At 37.4% G+C, this 23,465-nt stretch overlaps 1 protein-coding gene across 1 annotated transcript; it reads left to right on the forward strand.

Moving 5' to 3' along the window:
• Positions 1 to 486: 486 nt before the first annotated feature.
• On the forward strand, positions 487 to 19,594 carry CDC7 (cell division cycle 7). The gene is made up of 12 exons (XM_062581408.1): positions 487 to 522; positions 3,171 to 3,276; positions 6,756 to 6,842; positions 8,606 to 8,741; positions 9,421 to 9,514; positions 9,600 to 9,742; positions 11,075 to 11,324; positions 11,924 to 12,019; positions 12,828 to 13,006; positions 14,317 to 14,399; positions 17,258 to 17,407; positions 18,435 to 19,594. The coding sequence occupies exons 2-12, from the start codon at positions 3,183 to 3,185 to the stop codon at positions 18,818 to 18,820; spliced, it is 1,698 nt and encodes a 565-aa protein (XP_062437392.1). The 5' UTR covers positions 487 to 522; positions 3,171 to 3,182; the 3' UTR covers positions 18,821 to 19,594.
• Positions 19,595 to 23,465: the final 3,871 nt, after the last annotated feature.

The following is a 23,465-nucleotide window of genomic DNA, read 5'->3' on the forward strand; positions in this document are numbered from 1 at the left end:
TATAGGGATTTTTAAAGGCTCGATATTGTTGCACAGAGCGTGAACACGCGTGGGAGCAGACGCGCAGAACAGCTCGGGGTGCTGCCGGCGCGCACCACACCCGCCGCCTACGTCCTGCTCGGCCCAGGCAGTTACCACACAGCTTTTTACCCCCCGGCCCGGGCCAGGAGCGGACCCCTACGCTCGCGCTTACTTCCGCGCTGCCGACCCCGCTGCGCCTTTCCGCCTTCCGCGTGAGGGCGAGCGGCGCCCGCCGCCAGGCCCGGCCGGACCCGCCGCGCCCGCCACAGCCCCGCGCGCGCCCGCCACAGCCCCGCGCGCGCCCGCCACAGCCCCGCGCGCGCCGGCCGCGCGGCCGCCCCCTGGGCGGGCGCTCCCGCCGGCTGGCCAATAGCCGCCCGCCGCCCCCCGGCCGGCAGTCCCATTGGCCGGGGCCGCGGTTTCCGCCGAGGGCCGGGATTGGTCGCGGAGGGGCGATCGGCGAAAGGCGGCAGCAGGCAAAAGCGGGAGCCCGCGCGGCGCGTGAGTCCCAGCCCGCCCGGGCCGCTCCCCCCTCCCCTCGCCCCCCCCCCCCGGGGCCGTTCCCCCCTCCCCTCGGCCCCCCCCCCCCGGGGCCGTTCCCCCCTTCCCCCTCCCCCGGGGCCGTTCCCCCCTTTCCCCCTCCCCCGGGGCCGTTCCCCCCTTTCCCCCCCCCCCCACCCGGGGCCGTTCCCCCCTCCGCCCGGGCCGCTTCACCGCTCGCCCCCCCCCCCCCCGCCCCCCAGCGCCGTTGGGCGCAGGCGCGGCCTGAGGCGCCGGTGCCGGTGCCCGGAGGAGCGAGTCGGCCCGGCCCAGCGCGGCCTCGCCGCGGCGGGCGTCGTGCGGGCTCGCTCCTGGCCGAGCGGCGGCTGCGCCGCGGCCGCCCGGGCCTGCTCTTCCCGCGGCCCCGAGCCCGCCCCCGGCGCCGCCCGCACGTCGCCTACCTTCAACTTTGCCTTGAATGGGTAACTTCTGCTCGCTTTTTAACGTTCGCGCTCTCAGGCTGCCGCCTAAACGCAGCTGGGAGCGTGCGCTCGACCCGGAGCCTTGCTACGAGGAGCGATCTTGTAAAGCTAACCTGCTGCGACACCTTCCAGATGTTTTCCTTTTGTCTAGGAGCATTGACATAACGTAGCTCAAATGGAAATCATGGAAGTGTGATTTCTAGTGCTTGTGTCGTAATAGAAGGATTTGTTGTAAATTTGTAGAAATTGCAAATTTACTGCATGACTCCATCCAGCTACAAAACTTGTGTTTCTTAAGTAACAAAGAGAGGCACTAATACTGTCTTTGGTTTCTGGCACCCTCAGCTGTTGGGCTTCTTCCTGTTTGAAGAAGCTTTGTATTTCAGTGATAACAGATTGTGTTCCAAGTAGTGACATCTCCTTTAGCCAGTGATTCAGCAGCAATATCACTATTTGTGTGTGAGGTTCTAATATCTGACTTGGAAGACTCTAAAGCTTTGTGGGTTGTTTGAATTTTTTGTATTGGAGATCTATGATTTGACTGTAAAATAATGCTTTGAGCTGAAACTTTGGGTCATCTCAATCTTCCTCTTCATTTTTTATCTCTAACTGTCTTTTAAGCATTTTTTTTAATGTAAAAAGGGAATATTTGACTGAATCAAACTTGGCTAAGTATTCCATTTTGTAACTATTAAGCTTGCTTCTAAGCCAGCAAGCAGGGGTTTTTTATATATATTCAAATATTCTAGGTATTCAGTTTGCAGATATCAGCTTGTGTGTTTAGCAGAAATGAATGGAAATGACACCTTGAGATACTGAGTCCCTTTCACCCTGCTCGTGGCCAGGAAGTCCTGGAATGTGTTCGCAGGGTGTTTTGCAGACAGATAAGAGCTTTCATCTTCTGTGTCCCCAAACAAGCTGGATGTAGCTAGCCTTGAACTGGAAGGGACTGTAACTGAGGCTGGGCTGGTGCTGTGTCAGAGCTAGTAAGCTGCAGTGAGAGGCAGGGTGCACTAATTTGCTCTCCTCGCTCTGCTGACAAGGCCCTGGCATTTCAGGTTTGGAACAGGCTCAACAGCCTACTCAGCACCGACAGAGGGAGCGTCTACCTGAGAAATCTCACTCCATGAGTTTCCAGATCCACTCTCCTTCTCTGTCCTTTCTCATTTCTCCAACAAAACTTCAAAAAGAGGCTGCTGCCTCTCACTGTTCTGTTTTACTGGGATGACAGGCGAAAGGTAGCCAGAATTTTCTGGAGACAAAGATACATTTCTAGCTTCATAGCTGGAAACAGCTGAATCTTTTCTGTTGAAGGTTTTCAAAATACACTTCCTCCTTGTAGAAAAGTTCAGCTGTAACTTTGAAAGTTTGGTAAAGTTACAAACAAGGAAGCTCTTAAGATGGATAATCTGTGTTAGGTGACTGTAATAAATGCTAATTCCAGGCTTACTTACCACTGTGGTTATTCCCTGGTGCTCTAGCTCTTTCCTCCTTTTTTTTTTTTTTCCTCCATGAAGTAGAATTAGCAGTTTCTGAATCATACAATATAATTACACTACAGCTTCTTTATTTTTACAGCTTGTTTAATTTTCAAGATTGAAGAAGAAGCATTTCAAAATAGCATGTTTGCATTTCTTGTAATGGTGAGAAGGAAACCAAGAATTATGTTTCTTCCTGGTCTTCTCTTAGAAGAAAGAGAAATCTCCCATCATATTAAGAAGACAGTTCATTTTCCTCTCATAATTTGTCTCAAGATGGTTTTTTGTGTATTTTTGTTTGGCTGTTTTATTTTTTCAGTTACTCTGTCTTTGTATGGTGTTGCACTATGCAGATATTTGTGTGGATCAGTTCCTTGCTTTCCAAAGCAAACTATAGGAAAAGGATAATACTTTAATGTGAATGAATAAACTCTCTAAAGATAAAAGAAAATCACTTCTCTAAGCTTATCCTGCAGTCTTCCTTCCCTCCCCCTTTCTTTCCCTTTCTTGGAGGCAGAGTGGGCTTACTGGTTTAGTTTTTCTGAGATGATGAGTGAGCCCTTGTTTTAAGTAGCATAGAGGAACTCCTCAAACTCCCTGAATCTCATTTCCTTCAGGAATGAAGGGGAAGGAAGTGTATTACTAGATATGCTTGCTCCCCCAAGTGTCCAGAAGTGGTCCTCAAAGTCTTGGATTTTTTTTTTTCCAGATTAATTTTGGGATGGAGACGGTGTTGAAGTCCCACTGTGATGAACAGCACCCTCATGAGGCTGAAGACTTCCATAGGAAGCATGAGCAGAACAACAAGCTTTCAAGTATGTGCTAAAACATGCTTCTTTCTCACTTCAGTAAGCTTCAGGATCAATTATAAGTCTGTTTGTATGTGGTCACGTTGCATAAAGAATTCATGAAATGAAAACTTCTGAGGTTGCTTTTGTTTTTAAGCTTATTCCTGCTTTCTGTGTAGTTACAAAACTTCAGCAGCAATAGCTGTCACAATTTGCTGCCCCTATTTATTTATTTATTAGAGAATGTTACAAGAAGATATTAGTATTCCAATAAGGCAGTTCTTGAAAAGAAAATTCTCTGACCAGACAAGTACACAAAATTAATATTTTGCCATTTACCCTATAATAGTCAGCTTTATCCTTAAATATCTTTAGATAGGATTACAAGCATAAAGATTTTGCTTTTAGCAGAGAAGTTGGGCTATGAACACATGCTCCCGTAGTGTTTGTGTTGCTAGTTTTCAGGTTTCTTTGTGAGTTTCTGTACATAAACATGATCCTTATTCAATGATTGTGAATAGTCAGCCAGTTTATGCACAATGATTATTGCTTTTGGTAGAGATAGATAGGTTTTGTCAGTCCTCTACACGTTTATTTTCATAACTTAATAAAGTGGTGCTAAATAACAATTTTATCACTTCACTCTGGCAAATACGTTTACATCCCAGTAAGTAAAGGAATGGCTTTAACATCTGCTCACAGAAAATGTTGGATGTTGTTATTATACACTGATGGTACAGCATCTGCATTTCTTATTTCATTTTGTTAACGATGGAGCTAGCTCTATACCCAGCTGCGGATTCAGGTTCGGAAGAGAATAGATGATGTTATGCTGCTGTCTAGCCACAAGGACAATCTGTGGTTTTGTTGGGAGCTTTTTCAGGATCTTTACGTTAGACGCTATATTGAGTTAGTGTATCTTCTCTGTGCTCTGGGCAGTTATTGCTTTGCAGAGGATTTGCAGTCTGTGTCACCTAGCTGCATGTGCTCAGATTGCATTGAACCTTGTCCAGGCAGGAATCTGAATCCAGTGCTAGGCAAAGCTGAGGAGCTGATAGGTTCTGTAGCAGTTATTGAGAGAGCTTTTCATTATTGTTAGTATCTACCTTAGCACTGTTAGACTCGTGACACAGAACAAGCCAAAACCTGTTATGATAGTGAAAATAGAAATCTGCTAGGTTCTAAAGACTTAAGATGTGGCTGTTCTTGAATCCTTGTTCAGACTTTCTGTTTTTTGCCAAATTGAGGAATTCCTTTTCCTAACTAAGCAACTTTACTGAAGAAATTATAGGGCAATACTTATGTAGTAAATTGCTGTCATTGTATTAAAATGAAGACTAAAACATAATTTTCAGGAGTCAGAGCAAAATGCAAGAACTTGCTTTATTTGGAGCAGGTTACACAGTAAACTAGTTCTTAAACTAGTTCTTAAACTTTTTTTTCAACAGAGCTGTCAGAATTATGTCACTATTGAAAACAATCTTCTGGCTCTGTCCTGTGGCTGATAGTCTCTTAGGGTGAAGTTTGTGTAGGATGTTTCAGAAACCCAGTATTAAGACCATCTTCTTGGGTGCTATATCTTTGAGTGATGAAATAACATTCTTTCTGTGTTGTTAAATTCTTTATGATACTATTACATGATTTCATCTCTTAACATCTTTGACTATTGCTGGGGAAAGGCAATGTGACCTGAATAACAGCCTTCCCCATTACTGTATTCATCTAGAGAATGAGACAATCATGAACCATATTACTTGAAAGACATGCTATCTTCTACCTTAAAGTGATCCGATTAACTTGCTAGCAGCCAGAATTATGCCATCTATAATGCTACCTGGAAACACAATTTTAAATATTTTGAAAAGCAGAGTAAGAGAGAATTTGGAAGTGAAATACGGCTTTTTTTGTTTGTTTGCTTTTTAACTATTTGTTCTCAGGAGGCACTTCAAATTGTTTTAACTGAAAGATAAGAAATGCTATGTAGTCAAGTTAGCCTGCATATGTCAATTTATATTGAAAACTCTTGTAATAACATTTTAACATACACGTGAATGTATGTAATAACATACGCATATGAAGATTTCAGAAGGCTTTCTCAAATGTCTTATGTGATAACTGACCATTTGTAAAAAGTTGACATTACTGTGCAAACAGTAATAGCAAATAGTTTTTAACAATAAGGCTTTACAACAGTAACAGCAAATAGTTTTTAACAATAAAGCTTTTTTTAATCAAAAATTCTTATTAGTGACAAAACAAGTAATAGAAAAATTTCTTCATAAAGTTCTGAACACATGGACAATATGAATGCTTTTAATGCAAAAGATGGTATTTAATAGCGTTTTAAACTTTTGGTCTTATTTTCAACAACTTTGAACAACAACTTTGACTGTATTGACAGAAAAATTAAGTAATCCTTTGAATTTTCAATTGCCTATTTCTGAAAGTGTTTAGCTTAATTTGGCTCTTAAAATTTCTGAATAAACAGAATGGCCATATAGTTGAGCTACTTTTCTTTGCGTTTTGCTTCATGGATGATAAGACTCTATGTACAAGTTGGTCATTAATCATAGAATATTTTGAAGTATTTAAATATGATTCCAAATGGAGCTCTGAAACAGATGTAGATTTAAGAACCTGGTCATTGTGTTGTGAATATCAATTGATTTTTTTTTTTTTAGTTTTTTTAGTTTTTAAGTGTGTATTTGCACTGATGTATTTTTGTACTGTATAGTTCAGCAACAAATTTTAGTTTCATAATTTGTGGCAGTACCTGGAACTTTTAATATGATGTGGTATCACATGGGAGTTGCTCCATCAGCTTCAAAAGAAGTGAATTCTAATGCAAGGTATAGAGAATATTTAAATTATAAGGATTCAGAAATTGAGTGGGAAAACTACATAATTCCAGCAAGAATAGTGTACAGCATCCTTGTCATGCCATCTAGTGATTGCAGTACAAAATGCAGCAACTTAAACGCAACAAACATGTTCTTTGGTATTTAGTATTTCTAGTAACCGTGTATGATATTGTATTACTGACCTTAAAAAAAAAACAAACAAAAAACCCCCTTTTTAATAGTTGGTAAGTGTCTGATGGGTATGCTCTTGTGTTTTCAGAAACAATTATTATAGTTCTCTTTGATACATGTTCTCAATTTTATGAAAAGAGCTGTAGTCTGAAATCTTCTAAAGATGTTTTTCTTCTCCCAAGAACTATTGGGGGAGGGGAGCAAGGGAGGCAGAAAAGTAACATTTATTAAAATGCAGCAGCATATAAATGAGTGTGGGGAAGGAGAACAATATCATCATCAAGTATATAGATAGTAATGTCAGCAGGGACAGATAACCCTTTGCTGTGTGTGGTTTTTTTTTTTTTTTTTTTCCTTCAGTTTATATGAATCTGCATTTCTATGAATTGAAGTGTAACTTGTTTTCTGAAATATAGCTCGGGTATTGAATCCAGCAACATACTTCCTAACTTGTTTTCCCCCTTTTTTCCACAGCAGGAATAAAAAAAGACATCGAAAAACTTTATGAAGCAGTGCCACAACTTGTAAATGTGTTCAAAATTAAGGAAAAAATTGGAGAAGGTAAATTTCTTATTTTACCTTGCTTAAACTTGCATTGTGTTTCTTGTGATATTTCTAACTTAAAAGGTGTAAAGCTAAGATTCCAGTACATGCAATTTAAACCAGGTGCTTTTTGATTAACTTGTGGTGTATGTGGGAATTCTGATAGGCTCTTATATGTATAGGTACCTTAATTAGGGGAAGTTTCAAGAGCTTTTCCTGAAAATTCAGTATATTAAAATGTTTGACCAGATCAGTGTTCCAGTTCTGAGAACTAATTTTTTTGGGGGGGAGATTCAGGCAAATATGTCTTAATATGACATTATTTTCTTTTTTACATGGGAAATATAATAATATGCAGCTGTGTTCTGACATTTAACTACTGTTCTTTAAGTTGGCTTTGTTGCCATTGAAACCCCATGGGCAGAACTAGAGGAGGAAAGTGGAAGATTTTAGCTGCTTTAGTTTAGAAAAAAGCTTGAGTCTTTTTTTCAGACATACAGTATTGCAGTTTGGAAAACTTGTGTACTCCTCAGTTTCAGCAGATCCTATTACAGGTACTTTTAATTAAAAACTATGCATGAGTATAAACAGATTCTTAGATGCTTCTAAGTGTGAGGCTTAAGTACTTTTTGGAACTTTATCCACTTGATCTTTAAAATGTTTTGCAGCATTCTACACTTTGAATAAAAATGTTAATGAGAAACTTGATCATTTTATAGCTTCTTTGGACGGAATGCCTGTAATGGCAAACTAGATGGCTAAAAATTTTTGTCTCTTAGAGGGGGAAAAAAATTTCTAAAAGACTGGTGTTCTCATAAGATTGTATAATTAAATCAAGCCTCTAAGCATGAATAGCGCTTCTGATTTTGCACTTGGGAGCAAATGTTGCTTTAAAACATACAATCAGCAGTTTTGCAGCATTATGAGAAGATTGGGATTCCATTCAGAGATCAGATTCATTTTAGCAGGCCTCATCACCAAAAATAAGGTCTTGGACCTCTGTTATGACCATTGGCTTCAAAAACTGTTCAGTGTTTGCTGGCGTTCTGATGTACGTATACCTTTACAGACTGTTAAGCCAGTGTGATGCAAACGCAACACCTAAAATATAATCAAAATTCTACTGTTTATTCATGTGGACCCTTAAAGGACCCTTAACTTGAACAAGTATCTCAGATCATCAGGATCTGAGTGGTTTAGTGACCTCTGTTGTTTACAAGGGTCTCTTAAAAACTGTAATATAGGAAACTTTATTGCATAGTCTGAGTATTCCCTTTTCCAAATAAGTGCATCATATTCTGTCTATGTAATGCTGGAGGAAAACAAATAGTAAAGTTATACCATGTGAGAAGTGCTGCTTTATAGATATGGTAGCAGAATTAAGGAAAATGTTGCAATTTCAGAAGTTCTTTGAATACCAAAGGTAGCGCTTTCCAGATTAGCATTAAATTAATAGGCTTACATTGCAGGGAGAGAAGAGTTAGATGTCAGATGAAAGTAAGCTACCTAAACAAGAAAGGAAATCAAAGATAGGAAATTTACATTGAAAAAGCTCTATGTCCCAGCCAAGTTAGTGTTACATTTGCATTTTCACTGACATAAACTTGTATACAAGATCACTGAATTTAGTAGTGGAGCAAAATGCATTCTTCAGTTCTGGAATCTGCTTTTGAGATAGTGTGAAGTACAGTATAGAACTGAACAGTTCTGGATCACCTCTATAAAAATCTTAATTGACCTAATTAAAAATGCTGAAGAGAACATTTTTCCCCTCTTTACAGGTACTTTTAGTTCTGTTTACTTGGCCACAGCACAGCTACAAACAGGATATGAAGAAAAGATGGCTCTGAAACACCTGATTCCAACCAGCCACCCACTGCGAATTGCTGCTGAACTTCAGTGCCTCACAGTAGCAGGGTACATATTAAATAATAATAATAAAAAAAAAATATGGATGTCATGGCTAAACTGCTGATCATTGTCCTGCTGTGGTGTAGTTTTTATTTTTTTAAAACTTTTGGCACTTTGGCTCTTTTTAACCACAAAAATTTGTATTCTTTGTAGTAAGAGCAAATAAAAAAATGGATGTCTTACTGATAATAGATGTCCTTTTCTGCTAATCTCAGTTTGCTGATTAGTGCTGTTATTTTTCCATCTGAGAAGTTCTGTGAGGTAGCTATGCAATAAGAAATACTCCAATTCTGAAATGCCTGGGAAAAAAATATTCTCTTCATCAGAAAATACGGTTTTAAGAATGAATGCATATTTCCAGAGTGTGCTGGTGACAAGGCATGTGGTTGAATACTGCCTTCTTAAACTAGTTGGTATCTTGAAAATTAAGGTCCTACATCTAACCACAGTCCTAACTACAATCTATGGCCCCACAGGTGATCTGTGGATCTGTCAATACAAATTGCAGAACTGAAACAGAACACTGGAATGAGATGACAGCAGTGTAATTACTGACTGCTGCTAAGACTGCTGTCAAAGATTCTTTTTTTGAAAGAAAGCATGACTGAAGTTTATAAGAAATATAGGAAAATAAGCATCTATTTATTTGGATTTTATTCAGTGACTTTATTTTATTTTTTTCCAGGGGACAGGATAATGTTATGGGAGTTAAATATTGCTTTAGGAAAAATGATCATGTGGTTATTGTTATGCCGTATCTAGAACATGAATCCTTCCTGGTGAGTCCCACACTTCGTGTAGTAAAACTTTTTAATTAAAAAAAAAAAAAAGATGCATAATTGCTGTATCCAAACAATCTTTCAGGACATCTTGAATTCTCTTTCCTTTGAAGAAGTAAGAGAATACATGTTTAATCTGTTTAAAGCATTGAGGCGCATTCATCACTTTGGTATTGTTCACCGTGACGTCAAGCCCAGTAACTTCCTCTACAACAGGCAGCTAAAAGAGTAAGTCTGCCCAGATGACTGTATTGTGATCTCATTTGGGAATGTGCTGTGGCAGAATAGTAAATTAGGCTTTTGAGCTTTTTTTTTTTCTAGCTGCATTAATTACATGTGCTTAAGTAATAAAGCTAGAAAAGATAAATTTTTCTTTGTAGAATTCTGTTTCTGTGTTTGGGGATTTGAGGCAGGAAAGAATTATTTTCTTTGTTTAATACAATAGCTGCATTACAGTAATGAGTACTTGAAAAAAAAAATCAGGATTTCTACTATTGAGTAGAAATGCTAAACTTTGAGTAAGAATGAGGAGAATAATATTGAGATAAAGTTAATAGCAATTCACGCAGTGCATAGACTGACATTTAAACACTTTTAGTCATGCATATAGCAGAACTGCTACAGATTGCTGGATTTGGACTTCTTCACCTTATATTGAATTATTTTTTTACAACTAATGAGATTAGTTTTTTTTTTTTTTTTTTCCCTGCAAGTTACAACATTTAAAGGCTGTATAAAGCAAAGTACTGCTTTTTTTCTGAGCTAAGATGGATAGAAAAAGGAAATGTTTCAGTGTTAGTCCTATAGCTGTACTGGTAAGTATTTTACTATTTAGTTAAGGTTTGTAGGGGAAATGAGTTTTTTTTTTTTTTTAAGCCACAAGCTTAGAAACTTGAGAAATAATACTTTAACTATCAGAATTAGTTCCTATGTTATTCTGCTTTGCCAGCATTTGTTCAAGACTTTAGCCCTACTTTGGGTGTAGAGGCCATGGAGTTGAGTTTGTGAGAGACCCAAAGACACCTGGATTATCTCTGTAGTGGTTTAAAAAAAACTGTATCTTGTAAATGATAACTCTGAACTGCAAACTAATGTAGTCTTACCTGTTTGAAGACAAGTTGCAGTAGTGTAGCTTGAAGTTGAGTAATATTCTCAGTGTTGTTATAGTCTATCTTCACTGCTGCATTTAAGCCTCTGTCCATATGAATCCTGCAAGAGTCAAGTTACTTGTACTTTGCTATTGGCTGAGATTCTGAGCTGTAGGACTAGAAGGACCCAGAAAGGAATTGCTGAAAATAGTTTTTATTACCATTATTAGAGCAAGTGTACATGTTTGAAGATTTTAGGACAAGAAATTTTGAAGTAAGGTAGGTATAGGATAAAAGCATGTAGGGACAGGTAAGACATGACAAAAGGAGGAGGAAAATAGGACTGTGATGCTGAGAACTACAGATAAGCAAAATACTAAATTATGGAAGAAAAATGAATAAATAAGTAATGAATAATAAATACAACAGGTTGATACTTTGTGAATCTTGATTCTAAATTTGTGTCTTTTAGGTATGCCTTGGTAGATTTCGGCTTGGCACAAGGAACCCCTGATACGAAAATTGAACTTCTCAAAACTGCCCAGTCTGAAGGCCAGCAGGGAAGTTGCTTGCAAAATAATCCCACCGTAGCCTTGGGAAATGGGGTTTCTGTCAATGTCACAGCTTCTAAACAGATAGCTCAACAGTCAGCCTCAAAAGCATCTGATAAAAGGTCAAGCTCACTTTCAAAAATACAGATTAAACAAGGAAGAGGAGGAAAGGTTCTCAGTCTTTTTCACTAATATTGTTGTATGCTTAATGTATTACTTCCACCAACAGGGGGAGGTGTAATACTTGTGAACAGAAGTTATGTATGTGTATTTTACAGGATTGTAATATGATGCACAGAAACACAGTTTTTACATAGAGGTAGCTAGTTATATGTAATTTATGTATTGGCATCATTCAGTATCTGTTTGTTATAACACAGTGTTGCAGGCTGTATAAAATCTGAGCGTGGGTTACTATTTAGATAGCCCTAATCTTTTTGAAATACTAACATTTTAGTGACAGAGTGTGAAAGTCCTCCGCAACTCAATAATTATTCATCTATGTTTAGTTACTTAGTTGCATAACAAATGCAGTACAGGTGACATTCAAATTGTCTTGGGGCACTTCCGAGGTGTGATTTGTTTTGTAAGCATGTTTGCTGTTTTGTCTAGACAATGTTTTCTTCATTCTCAGTAAACTGATGCCTGAAAATGACTTATCATGCAGCTGTTCTTGTCTTATGTTGCTTCACAGTTCTTTCTGGAACTGTCAGAATCCAGCTGACATTGTGTTAGATAGGATCCTTACTGTCCTTTTCCTGGTATTGTAGGAGGATTCTGTGCACCATTCTGTCCAGCGCTCTGTCTTTGGAGAGAGGAATTTCAATGTCTCTAGTTCCACATACCAGGAGAACTCCAGTACAAAAGTAAGAAATATGACTCATCAGTAAGAGCAATCAGTTTCATATTTGAGAAGCTATAGAACTAATTAGTCCTTAAGACTGGACACTGCTCTATGATCTTGTAGAACTAAAGGTTTTTGAGTGTTAAGTGAGCCTTTAAGTGAAAGGCTTGAATTTTTCACTTCTGTTTCAGTCCTTTCTGAAACTCTTCAGGAGCTAGTTACATAGCTGTCTTCCTAGCTGATCTTGTTTGTTTGGTAATGTATTTTTCTACGCAGATATTGAGGTAATTGAGATGGACCTAAGCATATCTTCTGAATCCTTCCTTTTATTCAGCAGTTAAAGCAGGAGATAAAATAAATCTGTAATGAATGTTTTCTTATACCTTTTTATAATTAGAATTTAATAGGAGAAGAAGGTAGAGGGGAAACCCCAGCTAAATTAGAGTGCTTGGCCATCAGCAATTTCTTGATAAAGTTAGCTGCCATCGTGTTGCTACAGTATTTCATAATTTATTTTTATTACTATTATTCTCATGTTTGAACCACTCTAATAACTTGAAAAATACAAATTATGTGGTAGCTTTAGAAAAACCTAATGGCTATTGACATTCAGTGAAAAATATTTTCCAAAGGAGTAGGAGGAGGAAAAATCAGGATGTATAGAAGACCCCATTAAGTATTCTGTAGATGTTGTGATATTTTTAGAAAAGTTTGCTCTCTCTCGTTCTAAGACCACAGTTTGTTGCTGATGTCTTTTCTTTTAGGGACTTGCTATATAGAAAGAGAAGCTTCTCAAATATTTCACATACTCTAAAATATCTATATTGCAGCTCATAAAGCAATCGAAGATGATAGATGTTTCAGCTAGGAAGTTAGTAACAAAGAAGAAGATTATTTCTACCAAAACAGTAAACAATGGGGTAGCCAGAAAAGCTGCCAGTGGTTGTCCTTCGAACCTTGCCTGTGACTGTTATGCAACGGATAGAGTTTGCAGCATTTGTCTTTCAAGGTAATTTGCTTTGACACTGTTGTAAAATTGTCAGTTACACTGTCAAGTAAGATTAGAAACTGAGATTTAGTAGGCAGCTGATGTAGTAGGTGAAAGAAGACACCTGATCTGTGCAACTCTTAAAACACTTATGTGTGCTCTTTTTAAACAAACATAGCTCATGGAATTCATGAAATAATTGGCTGACTGCTATCTGCAATAAGAGAGATCCAATATTAATGTTTTTTATTATTATTATATTCACCTACCTATGTTGTAGCAAGTCACTTGAGTTAATTACCACACTTAGAGTAGATAATGCACCTGTCTTTTATCTATTAGTTATCTAATAGGCCTAAATCATGCCATCTGGATTAAAGCTCACTGATCAGACTCCTGCCCTCTGAGAACCTTAGGTTAAAAAGATTTCTCTGAAGCTGTTTGCATTCCGGAAATAAATATCATCTTTGCCTATTTCTTTATTTGTTAATTTGAGCAATAGGGTTTAAGTTCTAATAGCAGGCAAGGAATCTGAATAATGTGATTCAGATCCATCTCTCTGCAGTTATTTTTGATTATGGTCATCCGTTGTCCTTGATCACCACATTGGGAACACAGATTAATACAAAGAATTCTGCTTACTAGGAATAGTTCTGAAACTGTGTGGTCCCTCTCCCCAGACTGTCAAAAATATGGTGATATTAAACATCTCAGAACATGAGGAGTTTGCCTGAAACAAGAAATGGCCCATAGAAGTAAGGCACTTAAGACAGTATATACAAGATGGCTCTGGAAAGGATGATATATGTATTTTAGCAAGAATAATCTTGCACTTCTAGTTAAGCTAACAAATTTAAATTCTTCTCAATACTTGTGCTCAGAAGTAACAAACCTTAGTTTGCTACAGATTAATACAAAACCAGAACATCCATCCCAAGAGCATAATGCATTTTTTGCCTTCAGTTAATTAGTCTTAACTTCATAGTTTTCTGTGAATACAAGTCTTTAGCAAAAATTATGCTGCCCTTAAATGAAACTAAAATTGTCTTTACTGAACCATGCAGAAAGTATTTGTGTGGTTTTACCTTATGCTAGGTAATATAATGGGCTGTAACCATACGCTAGATAGTACTTATGATAGATAATTTTAATGTACTTATGATAGATAATTTTAACGTACTTAAGACCTCTATAAAATCTTAATAAGGCAGGATTAAGCTGTTTATGCATCTTAAATAAGTATATTCTAAAAATAACTTTAAACATTATTATAGCTAGAACTTACTTATCAATTTTTATATTCTAAACATATTTCCCTCTTTTATTACAAGGCGTCAGCAAGTTGCTCCAAGGGCAGGAACACCTGGATTCAGAGCACCAGAAGTTTTAACAAAGTGCCCCACTCAGACCACAGGTACTGTATAACAGACTGCCTTTTTCACTTTTCAACCGTATTCATTTATTTGTATAATACTGTCTTTTTTTATGGGATTTTTTTTTGCTTACATATGAAATTCATTTTATCATCCTTTCTAATGCTGTTAAAGTATTTCCTGTTCTTCTCTTAATTATTAAATGCTTATTCTTCAGAGTAAGAAGAAACTAACAATATTTTTCCTGTGTTTAAAACTTGAATACATCTTTATCTGAGGGTTAGTGCCATACACAGGAGTTCAGTAGCATGTATTTTAAAGGGAAACAAAGTTGTAAGTTTTATCAAGCTTTTTGGTTTTGTCAAATGAAAACTTTGAATAAAGTAGTTGGGGGGAGGGGACTGACATTAAAGTTTTCTAGAAAAGTGTCACATACAGTTTGTTTTTACAGCAGTAAAAAAGTAAAGTATAAAATAAAAGTATAATTAACACTGATTGCAAATGTTTCTAAATGTTTTTAAGAGTTGGTTAATCAATACTGCTTCTTATCAGATTGTTTCTTTTCCTTGCTAGTGCTTTTTAGAAGTTGGTATGTAAATTTCATAACTACTTCTTACTCAGATTTTAATTGCTATCAAGTAAGTTTCAGTAGCCTGGTAATTTCAGAGCAAAAAAGGTAGTTATTGTATTAGCTGATGCAACTAAGATGGGAGAGGTTTAGCCTATCTGGAGAATCAATAAAAGCAAAGTTGACTACTAACTATATGACCATGGATTTTGACTGATGAAAAAGGAGGATAAATACAAATGTCTTCAAAAAGTGGATTTATATTAATGGTTTTTATCCATTTTTTTGCTGATTAACTTTTGGGAAAATTGGCAATTTTCAGTGCTTAATTTAAACTGTATACACACGCTTGGAATAGACTTACTAAACATTTGATCAGCACATCCTCAGATAGTTTTAATGTTTTTTGAAGCAGCATCTGTGCTGTGGGCATGACTGAGATTTCATGAGGTATGGCAGCCTGTTTGGAGTTACTGTGCCTGTTCTATAACAGCCAACTTCATGGGCTAGAAGACATCCAGAAATCCAGGACAAATTTAGACAATCTCTAAATCTGTCTAGACAGAATTCAGGCAGAAAACACATACCTAGGAAATCTTAGACACATAGTAGTCTTAAATATGCTTTCAGCCAATTTTCTGTTCTCTAGGGTAATACAGAGCAGGATTATAGAAAATCTGGGTAAGTCAGACAGATACCCCTAAGAACACTGAGTCAGTGGTGCAGAGCTTCTGTACTGTGTCTGCAAAGGGCTTAATTAGAATTTGGTACAGTAATACTAATATTTATGAGATTATGTTGTATTTGAGCTAACAAATCTCCTTGCCCACTTCCATCTGGGAATGCTGTAGTCACCTCCTTGTACTTCTGCCAGTTTTGCCACTGATTCTGGTCTCTGTCCTGAGACCAAGTTACCAGCTGGATCCAGCTGGCTATCCAGAGCCACTCTAATGCATCTGCCTCAGGTTCACAGTGAGGGAACACAACCCACACTCCCAAGCTGGCCTGATGCAGGTCCAGGTCTAGGTTTAGCTTGAAATGCTCCCCTGTCACACCTGCCTGTATATGAGTGTGCCTTACTAGTTGGATACCACTAGACTAAAGCACAGAGAGGAATCATAACTTCGAGATCTTCACATGGGGCTGTGATCAGTAGAAGACTAAGATTCTATCAGAACTACAGGGCCAGGATTTACCATTCAAGGTATATACAATGTCTACTAATTTCAGCAAGAGTTAGGCGATTAAACAATTTCAAAGGTCTTGAGCTTAATGTTTCTGGCTCTACTTTTCTAGCAATACAACAAGGGTCATGCATAATACCTCAAAAAGACAGTATGATCTGCTCAACAGTGATACACCACTACTAAAGTTTTGTTTTGTTTTAACAGGAACTATTAAAATGCAACATTCTTCCACTGCAAACTGTGCCCATAACTAGTTTGGATTTATTTTTAATTTAAAAAATTAAATTTATTTTTGCAGCTGAAGTCAGCTTGCACTTCTTTTCAGAGTCTTGTGCTGATAGTCTCTAGCTATAATAAGCAAATTAATTATTGCCTTTTTTGGAGAAAAATAACTGTGGCTTTATTTTCCAACTGTTAATTTTTCTCTTAAGTGAAAGAGAATTCTCTGAAACACTATCCTTGCCATCACTTAAAGTGTGAATTAGTGAGCCAAAAAATTATGGCAGACAGGTATTTTCATAACTTTCAGTATTAAAGTTTCCATCATGCTTTGGCTTCTTTCCCCAGAGTACTCCCTGTACTCTTCATAAAGCAATGAAAGTGATGAATAACTTCTCACTATTACAGTTCTTAAACTGGCTATCTTGTCAAGTAACTTCAAGTGAGGAGAATAAAGTCTGTAATAAGAGACCTTTTAGTACTGCCCAGTTGGCAGCCTCAGTCTTAAAAAATAAAGATTCACATTCACTTGCAAATGCTTTTCATGATCTTAGTATAAGCTTTTCTTCAGATGAAACAAACTTAAACTAACCAGTTCAACCATCCCATAGCTGCCTACCTGTGAAGGGGTTAATTCCTGGTTAAAACAAACCCAGCATTGTTTGGTGTACTTCTTTTAAGATTAGCAAGTTAATGGAATTATTCATGTGAGTAGTTCTATAGGAAAGTTTAAATATTTCCTCTGCATCAATGCAATTTCCACTATTTGTTGAAGTGTTATCTATGGGACCGAAGTCAGTAAGTAATTAAGTATTACTTTTTCTGATGATAATTTTTCTGGTCGTAATTCCTTTTTAAAGGAAGTTGTGAGTTTTTGTGAGGAGATTGCGAGTTTGTTTATTACTAAGATTGCTTTCAATTGCAGCAATTGACATGTGGTCTGCAGGAATCATATTCCTTTCTCTGCTCAGTGGACGGTATCCATTTTACAAAGCAAGTGATGATTTAACTGCTTTGGCACAAATAATGACAGTTCGTGGATCCAGAGAAACCATTCAGGCTGCTAAAACTTTTGGTATGTGAACTTTAATTATGGAAGAAAGGGGAAAATGTATGCTTGGTCTGCTATTTAACATAATGACTTTAAAATATACCATTTATCTTCTTTTAAAAAGGTAAGATTTTAAGTTTTGACAGTCGCTTTGGAGGTGTGCGTAATACTTCCAACAATTAGTACTAATCTAGAAATGCAAGAATTAAGTTTTTTTTTTTCTATCCTTTATAATTTGTCATGTGTCTGGTGTATTTCACCCCACAAGCTTCCCAACCTGACTGTGTGCTGTCTTTCACTAAATCAGAGCCACTTGAAGTGAAATATGCCAACTAATGATTTCTACTGGAATTGGTTAGAATTCTTGAGGTAATGTTTCTATTCCTGCAAAACTTGCCCAGGAGTCTTAAGTCAATATGATTTAATATTTAGATGATGTAAACCTTGTAGGTTTTTCCCTTCCCTGAAGAAGAGCTGGTTGTTTTAAAAAAAAAAAAAAAAAAAGAAAAAAAATCTCCTAATTGTTTGCAAGCCAAATGTTGCAGCACTTAATGCTGTCAGTTATGCTTGTAGGTATTAATTTTCATTCTCCAAACAGATTTAAATCAGTAATGTAAATAATAAATTGCATTGGAAGTTTAATTTTCTTCAGTGTTAATCAGATGATAGTGGAATGGAAAAAGATGCTCTGTACAGTTCTAGGGTGGGTGACATTTCACTATGTAATTTCATGAGCAAAGCCAAATGAACAGCTTTACAGCTTTCTTCACAGCAGACCTGAGACTATATCCTTCTGGCTTCACTTGCTGGAAACAATGAGAAATAGGGCCATTACTATAAAACACGGCTGGTTTTGGTGTTTGTGTGAGGACTGGGGTGGGGAGGTTGGTTGTTTTTGAAAAATAGCTCTTGAACTGATGTCAGTTATGCTTCAAGAGTATTGATGAAATATCTCTGAAACAAAACTTGGAAGTTATAGCTGAATATTAAGCATATTAAAATATTAAAATATTGCTTACCCTAAAAAAATGTTTTGTTTTTGTTTTTTAAGGTAAATCAGTTCTGTGTACCCAAGACGTCCCAGCACAAAACCTAAGAACCCTCTGTGAGAAGCTGAGAGGGACAAACAGCAGCCCTACCAGATCGAAGGGTGACGCGCACACCAACTCTGTACCCGACCAAGCTTTGTCAGTTGAAATAGACAAACAGGGTGCTCCAAAGGCACTCGGAAAAGAAATTCAACGCTTGCAGAGCTGTCAGGAAGGTGATGGTGCTTTGGAAGTTAAGGCAGCAGACATGAAAGGATGGGATCAGGTTCCTGATGACGCATATGATCTACTTGATAAGTTACTAGACTTAAACCCTGCAACAAGAATAACTGCGAAAGAGGCTTTGCTGCATCCTTTTTTTAAAGATATGCGACTTTTGAGAAGATAACATTGTTATTGCTTTGGTACATTTTTATGTGAAAATGAGATACAGAAGTAGCTGCATTTATCCTGTTGCCTTTAATAGTTACACTCAATGAAACACCATTATACTGTGCACAGAACTACCGAACTCTTTATCTTGAACAGTTGGGCTGCAAATGTAAGTTCACTTAAATATTTGCAGATATAAATATTACATAAACATTACTAGCATGATCTTATCCTAGGATACTTTTGATGTGTTTTTACTGTGCATACCTGTTCTGTGAGAAAATTGATACTGATCAAAAACTACACAGAAGAGCTTCACAAGCTCTGAGCTTGCTTCTCAGGAGAGTATGGTAAAATTTACAAATTTGCCTTAAGGTATGACTGAAATGAGAAGTGCTTCAGAGATTTTTTTTTTTTTCATACTTCTATAACTTTGATGTGTTAATCTAGACTAAAACAAAGACTAAAAAAAGAACAAAGTGTTAAGTTTGTCCAGAGTGTTTTCAGTGACCAGTTTTACTTTGGGAGCGTTGCTTGAGGAGATGCCAAGTAGTAGAAGATGTATCATCAAAAGAAAAGCATAACTTTTAAAAGTACACTTTTCCCTATTTGTTCTTCCCTACATAGGCAATAGTGATAAATGCAGTTATGCATTTTGCACAGCCTGTATTTCCTCAGTGACATGGGTAACTGTTGATATGTACCAAGTATTGCCTGCAGACTGTCTCATGTGACCTGTATAGGTGTCAATTTCTGTTAGGGAAACTGATTTTCACAGAGCATCTGTTAAATAAAGGATTTGGTTTTATAACTTTGAAAGATTGTCTAGAAATGCTTGTATAAAAAGGAAGATCAGTCAGGTAAGGGTTTCCTGTGGGATGTTTCTGTTCAGGAAGAAATATATTGTTATGTAGACTTGTTTCCTGCATAAATTCTTCAGTGGTGGAAAACACTTTTAAACTAGGTGTAGTGCATATGGTGTTACAGTGGAAGCATCTTATTTATCACGGAAGCCTTACTACAAGGTTAGAAGATAGCTTATTGCCTGATGCTAAGTAGGAAAAACACTCTCAACATCTAACCCATAGCTTCACTGTGCAAGGCAAGTTGTATTATGTTCAGTCGTTACTTCTTTAAATATCCCTTATAATTTAGCGGGACTGAAACTGAACACAATGTCTTTCCATCTACATTTCTTGAAATGCTAATGGAGTTGCTGCTTTAAAAGGTTACAAGCCACTTCAAAAAGGTTGCTGCTTTGATAACTTTTATAAAGCCTTCTCATATACGCTGGTGGTTATGATAGTGCAGAGAGCCTGACCAGCACTGTGGCTGAAGAGCAATTATTTTAATATAAAATTAAAATCTTTAAATGAAAGTAGTATTACTTTGTTCCTGGCATCAGCTGTTAAAGAAGAATATTTGCAGATGTCATAATATTGATTGCAGAAAATCTTGAAACCCACAAAACCCTGGGGCCCAGGTCTTAGAAATTTCTGCTGTTTATATAATTTCAGCACAGCACGTCACTGAGAAATTATTTATCTAAAGGAACTATGGCCAAATTTGGCAAGCAGTTCTGTCTGCCAGTGTCTGCAGATGTATTGTTTCCTCTTACATTCACTCATGCTGTCTTTGGTGTTATGAGAGCAATACCTGACAACAAGCAAAAATGTCAACTATCTATGGTCAACTTTCTGAACAACTTCAGCTTTCCTGCTAGTCACTGCATTGAGAAGCTCCTTGCAGCAAGCAGTACAATAGCTAGCTGCTGCATAAATTTAACAGCCAAAATAGGAAAATCATTGCTAATGGTGTTAATTAGGGGTGAATAAAATTCTGTGATAGGCAATTTTAAGGTCAGTATAATTGATAACAAATCAGATAGCTATTTATTTAAAACTAGAAAGCTTTTTTTTTTTTTTTTTTTTTTGGAAGATGAAAAGAAATACATACTTGAATGAGCAGGTACCTACAAAAGTTTTTTAGCATTTTACAAAAGGATGAAAACAAGTAGTAAAATGTTAAATGTACAGGAGTGGGGGGGATGAGCAGGAATAAAGGTTTTGATAAAAGACATGTTGGAAAACAGCAAGAAAACACAGTAGCAATGAGCAGTAGTTGACACTGATCTTTCTCCCTAACTCTCAATTTAGGGAGCTGTAAAAGGTCTAAATCTCTTAAGGCCATAGATAAGAGCCAAGTACTAGGATTCCTTTAAAGTTTAATTATGTGATTTGAGATGTTTATAAACTGAATGTGAATCTCTAACTATGATAAATGCAATTAAAAGAAACTCTATGCTGAAACAATGATGTTGCTACAACACATGTTTGGCAGTTGGGAGGCCACAGCTGGATTACTGTTAGGTTCTGGACACCATGCTATGAGAAGAATATTAATAAATTGGACAGAACCCAAAAAAGGCTGGAAAAAAAAAAAGGTGAATGTGGCAAGACTAAAAGAATCCTGAGAAAAGAAGGCTGGGGACAAATCTAAATGCATCTGCGTATATAGCAGAGGGGAGACTAGGTTTCTCTTTGTAGTAAGAAAGGCTAGATGAGGAAATTATGGGACACCTTAAGTTTACAGTATTTTTTTTCTAACCCCTAGCTGTATGATGATTAAGAAACAGGAGGCAGCTTATTAAGAGGGCTTGAAGGAGCATCAGCAAAACTAACAGATTTTTCTGGGTAGCTGATGATAACGGATAAATGAAATTCTAAATTCTATTGAGTTTGAAGCCCTACTGCTTTGGGGACTGGGCTCAGTGAAGTGTTGGGAGTTTAAATAAACTAAAATACTTTGTAATAAGAAAAGAAACAGGAAAACAATAGCCTGATTGAGAATATTAAGTATCCTTATCTGATGCATCCATGATAGCTAGAGTAGGTATATTTCTTGCTCCCTGAAAAGTAGAACCAATACACAGCTGATGCTTCCTGTGCAGGTGCAAGGGGGTCTCCAGGGTCCTTTAGTTGCCTCTCAAGGACTTCAGAAGACTGTTTCATTTGTCACTGCAGCCCCCAGGTGTGATGGGGTGTGAAAATATTTGCATAACTGCTCACTATACAGCCTAAGGTCAAGAACTGGAGTGGACTTGAAGATGGATCATTAAAGAGATTTTCATTCAACAGCTCCTCTGACATGGGCAATCTAGGAATCGATGCATTGTGATTTTGCAGAAACAAAAAGCATATCAAACTGATACTGGACTTTGTAACCTGCTCTGGTTGCAGTGAAACTTCTTACTGCCAAAGAAAAATTACTTACTTATTTCCTTTAGGAAGAGGATTTATTTTCCTAACATCTTTGTAACGATTATGTTGCAGTCGTCAGGAGAAGAAAAAAATATATAGCATTAATTACCTCTCTTAATTTCTAACAAATATTCCTGAAACAAGTCCCTCTCCTGAACTAGATGATGTTTTAAAAGAAAGTGTTTGCATTTAAAGGGGTGCACCTGAAGTTTTCCTAGGTGCTGGAGGTAGAATGCACAAGATAATAGAAATCAGAAAAAGAAGTATGTTTTCTCATATTTGTTGAATTTATCACAGCTATTCAAAGACTTTTCAGCTGCTGGGAAAGAGTGACTAAGCTATGAAGGCACTTACTAAAACAGCAGCATTTTAAAGAAAATTAATACATTTTATGACTTTAAGAATCTTATTCTATAACCAAATGATATTGTAGCAAGGACAGTTCCCCAAAACATTACTCAAGCAGTGTTCTTTATGCTACATAGTTGCAAGTGTGTAATTTTTTTCTTTGTTGTTGTTGTTTTTCTTAAGCATGAATAGCTTTAAGTGATTTTTTTCCTACTGACATAGACACAGCATGCTCACTTCAAATTCATTTTGTACCTTTCCCAGAAGGTAGTACATACACCAGATCAGTGGCAGTACATATATGCATTCCTGGCTGACCAGTTCAAAGAGAGTAAATAATTTGGTAGCCTGTGTACAGTGGGTGGAAAGCAGACAGGCTCTTTGACTGTACACTTGCAAAGACTAGCATATATAATTTTGTTATCCTAAAATTTCTAGTACCATTGAGGTGAGAATCCAATAAATTGGGCATTTTGTATTAGACTAATAATAATACACTCTTCCTGAAACCTTTTCTTTTTTCCCCATGCAGCATTACATGTACTTTTCGTAAGACATTTCTATAGAGAGGCTTCAGTGTTGCTTAATACATGGTTACTGGTATCATCAGAACATTGTCTATAGGTTACTAAGACGCACGGTATCTCCACAGGACAGTTATGCTGGAAATGGCAATGATGAACACAGAAGAGCAATTAGCACAAAGTAACATCGTTCTTCTAATGAGTTACTGAGCGATCACAGGCTTTTTTGGGGGGCCTTGCCCACCCTAGGTCAAAAGAGCCTGTTCTGTATTACTGTAAGGGAAATTGCTTTCTGATGCACCTCTTCTCAAGACTGAGGAAAGATTTTTTAAAAAAATCTCAAGTTTAATGACTCTTACTTCCTCTACTTTGCTATTTATCCAGAGATTATTAATGTATTTTCTAGTTAGGAATTTATTCAGAGTTTACACAAAGATATGCAATTTGAAAATGCTTTTTTTAAAAGAAAGCAACCATTTTAATATTCCATGCAGCGTTCACATGCATGATATGCAAGCACTGCTTTTAG

The sequence above is a fragment of the Rhea pennata genome, chromosome 8 (genome assembly GCF_028389875.1).
Source record: "Rhea pennata isolate bPtePen1 chromosome 8, bPtePen1.pri, whole genome shotgun sequence".
Taxonomy (NCBI): domain Eukaryota; kingdom Metazoa; phylum Chordata; class Aves; order Rheiformes; family Rheidae; genus Rhea; species Rhea pennata.

What these genes read in the sequence shown, in the direction of transcription:
- CDC7 (XM_062581408.1), top strand. Translation starts at nt 3,183, where the DNA reads ATGGAGACGGTGTTGAAGTCCCACTGTGATGAACAGCACCCTCATGAG. An exon ending in GCAGAACAACAAGCTTTCAA is followed by an intron (nt 3,277 to 6,755) that starts GTATGTGCTAAA and finishes TTTTTTCCACAG; the next exon opens with CAGGAATAAAAAAAGACATC. An exon ending in TAGAACATGAATCCTTCCTG is followed by an intron (nt 9,515 to 9,599) that starts GTGAGTCCCACA and finishes ACAATCTTTCAG; the next exon opens with GACATCTTGAATTCTCTTTC.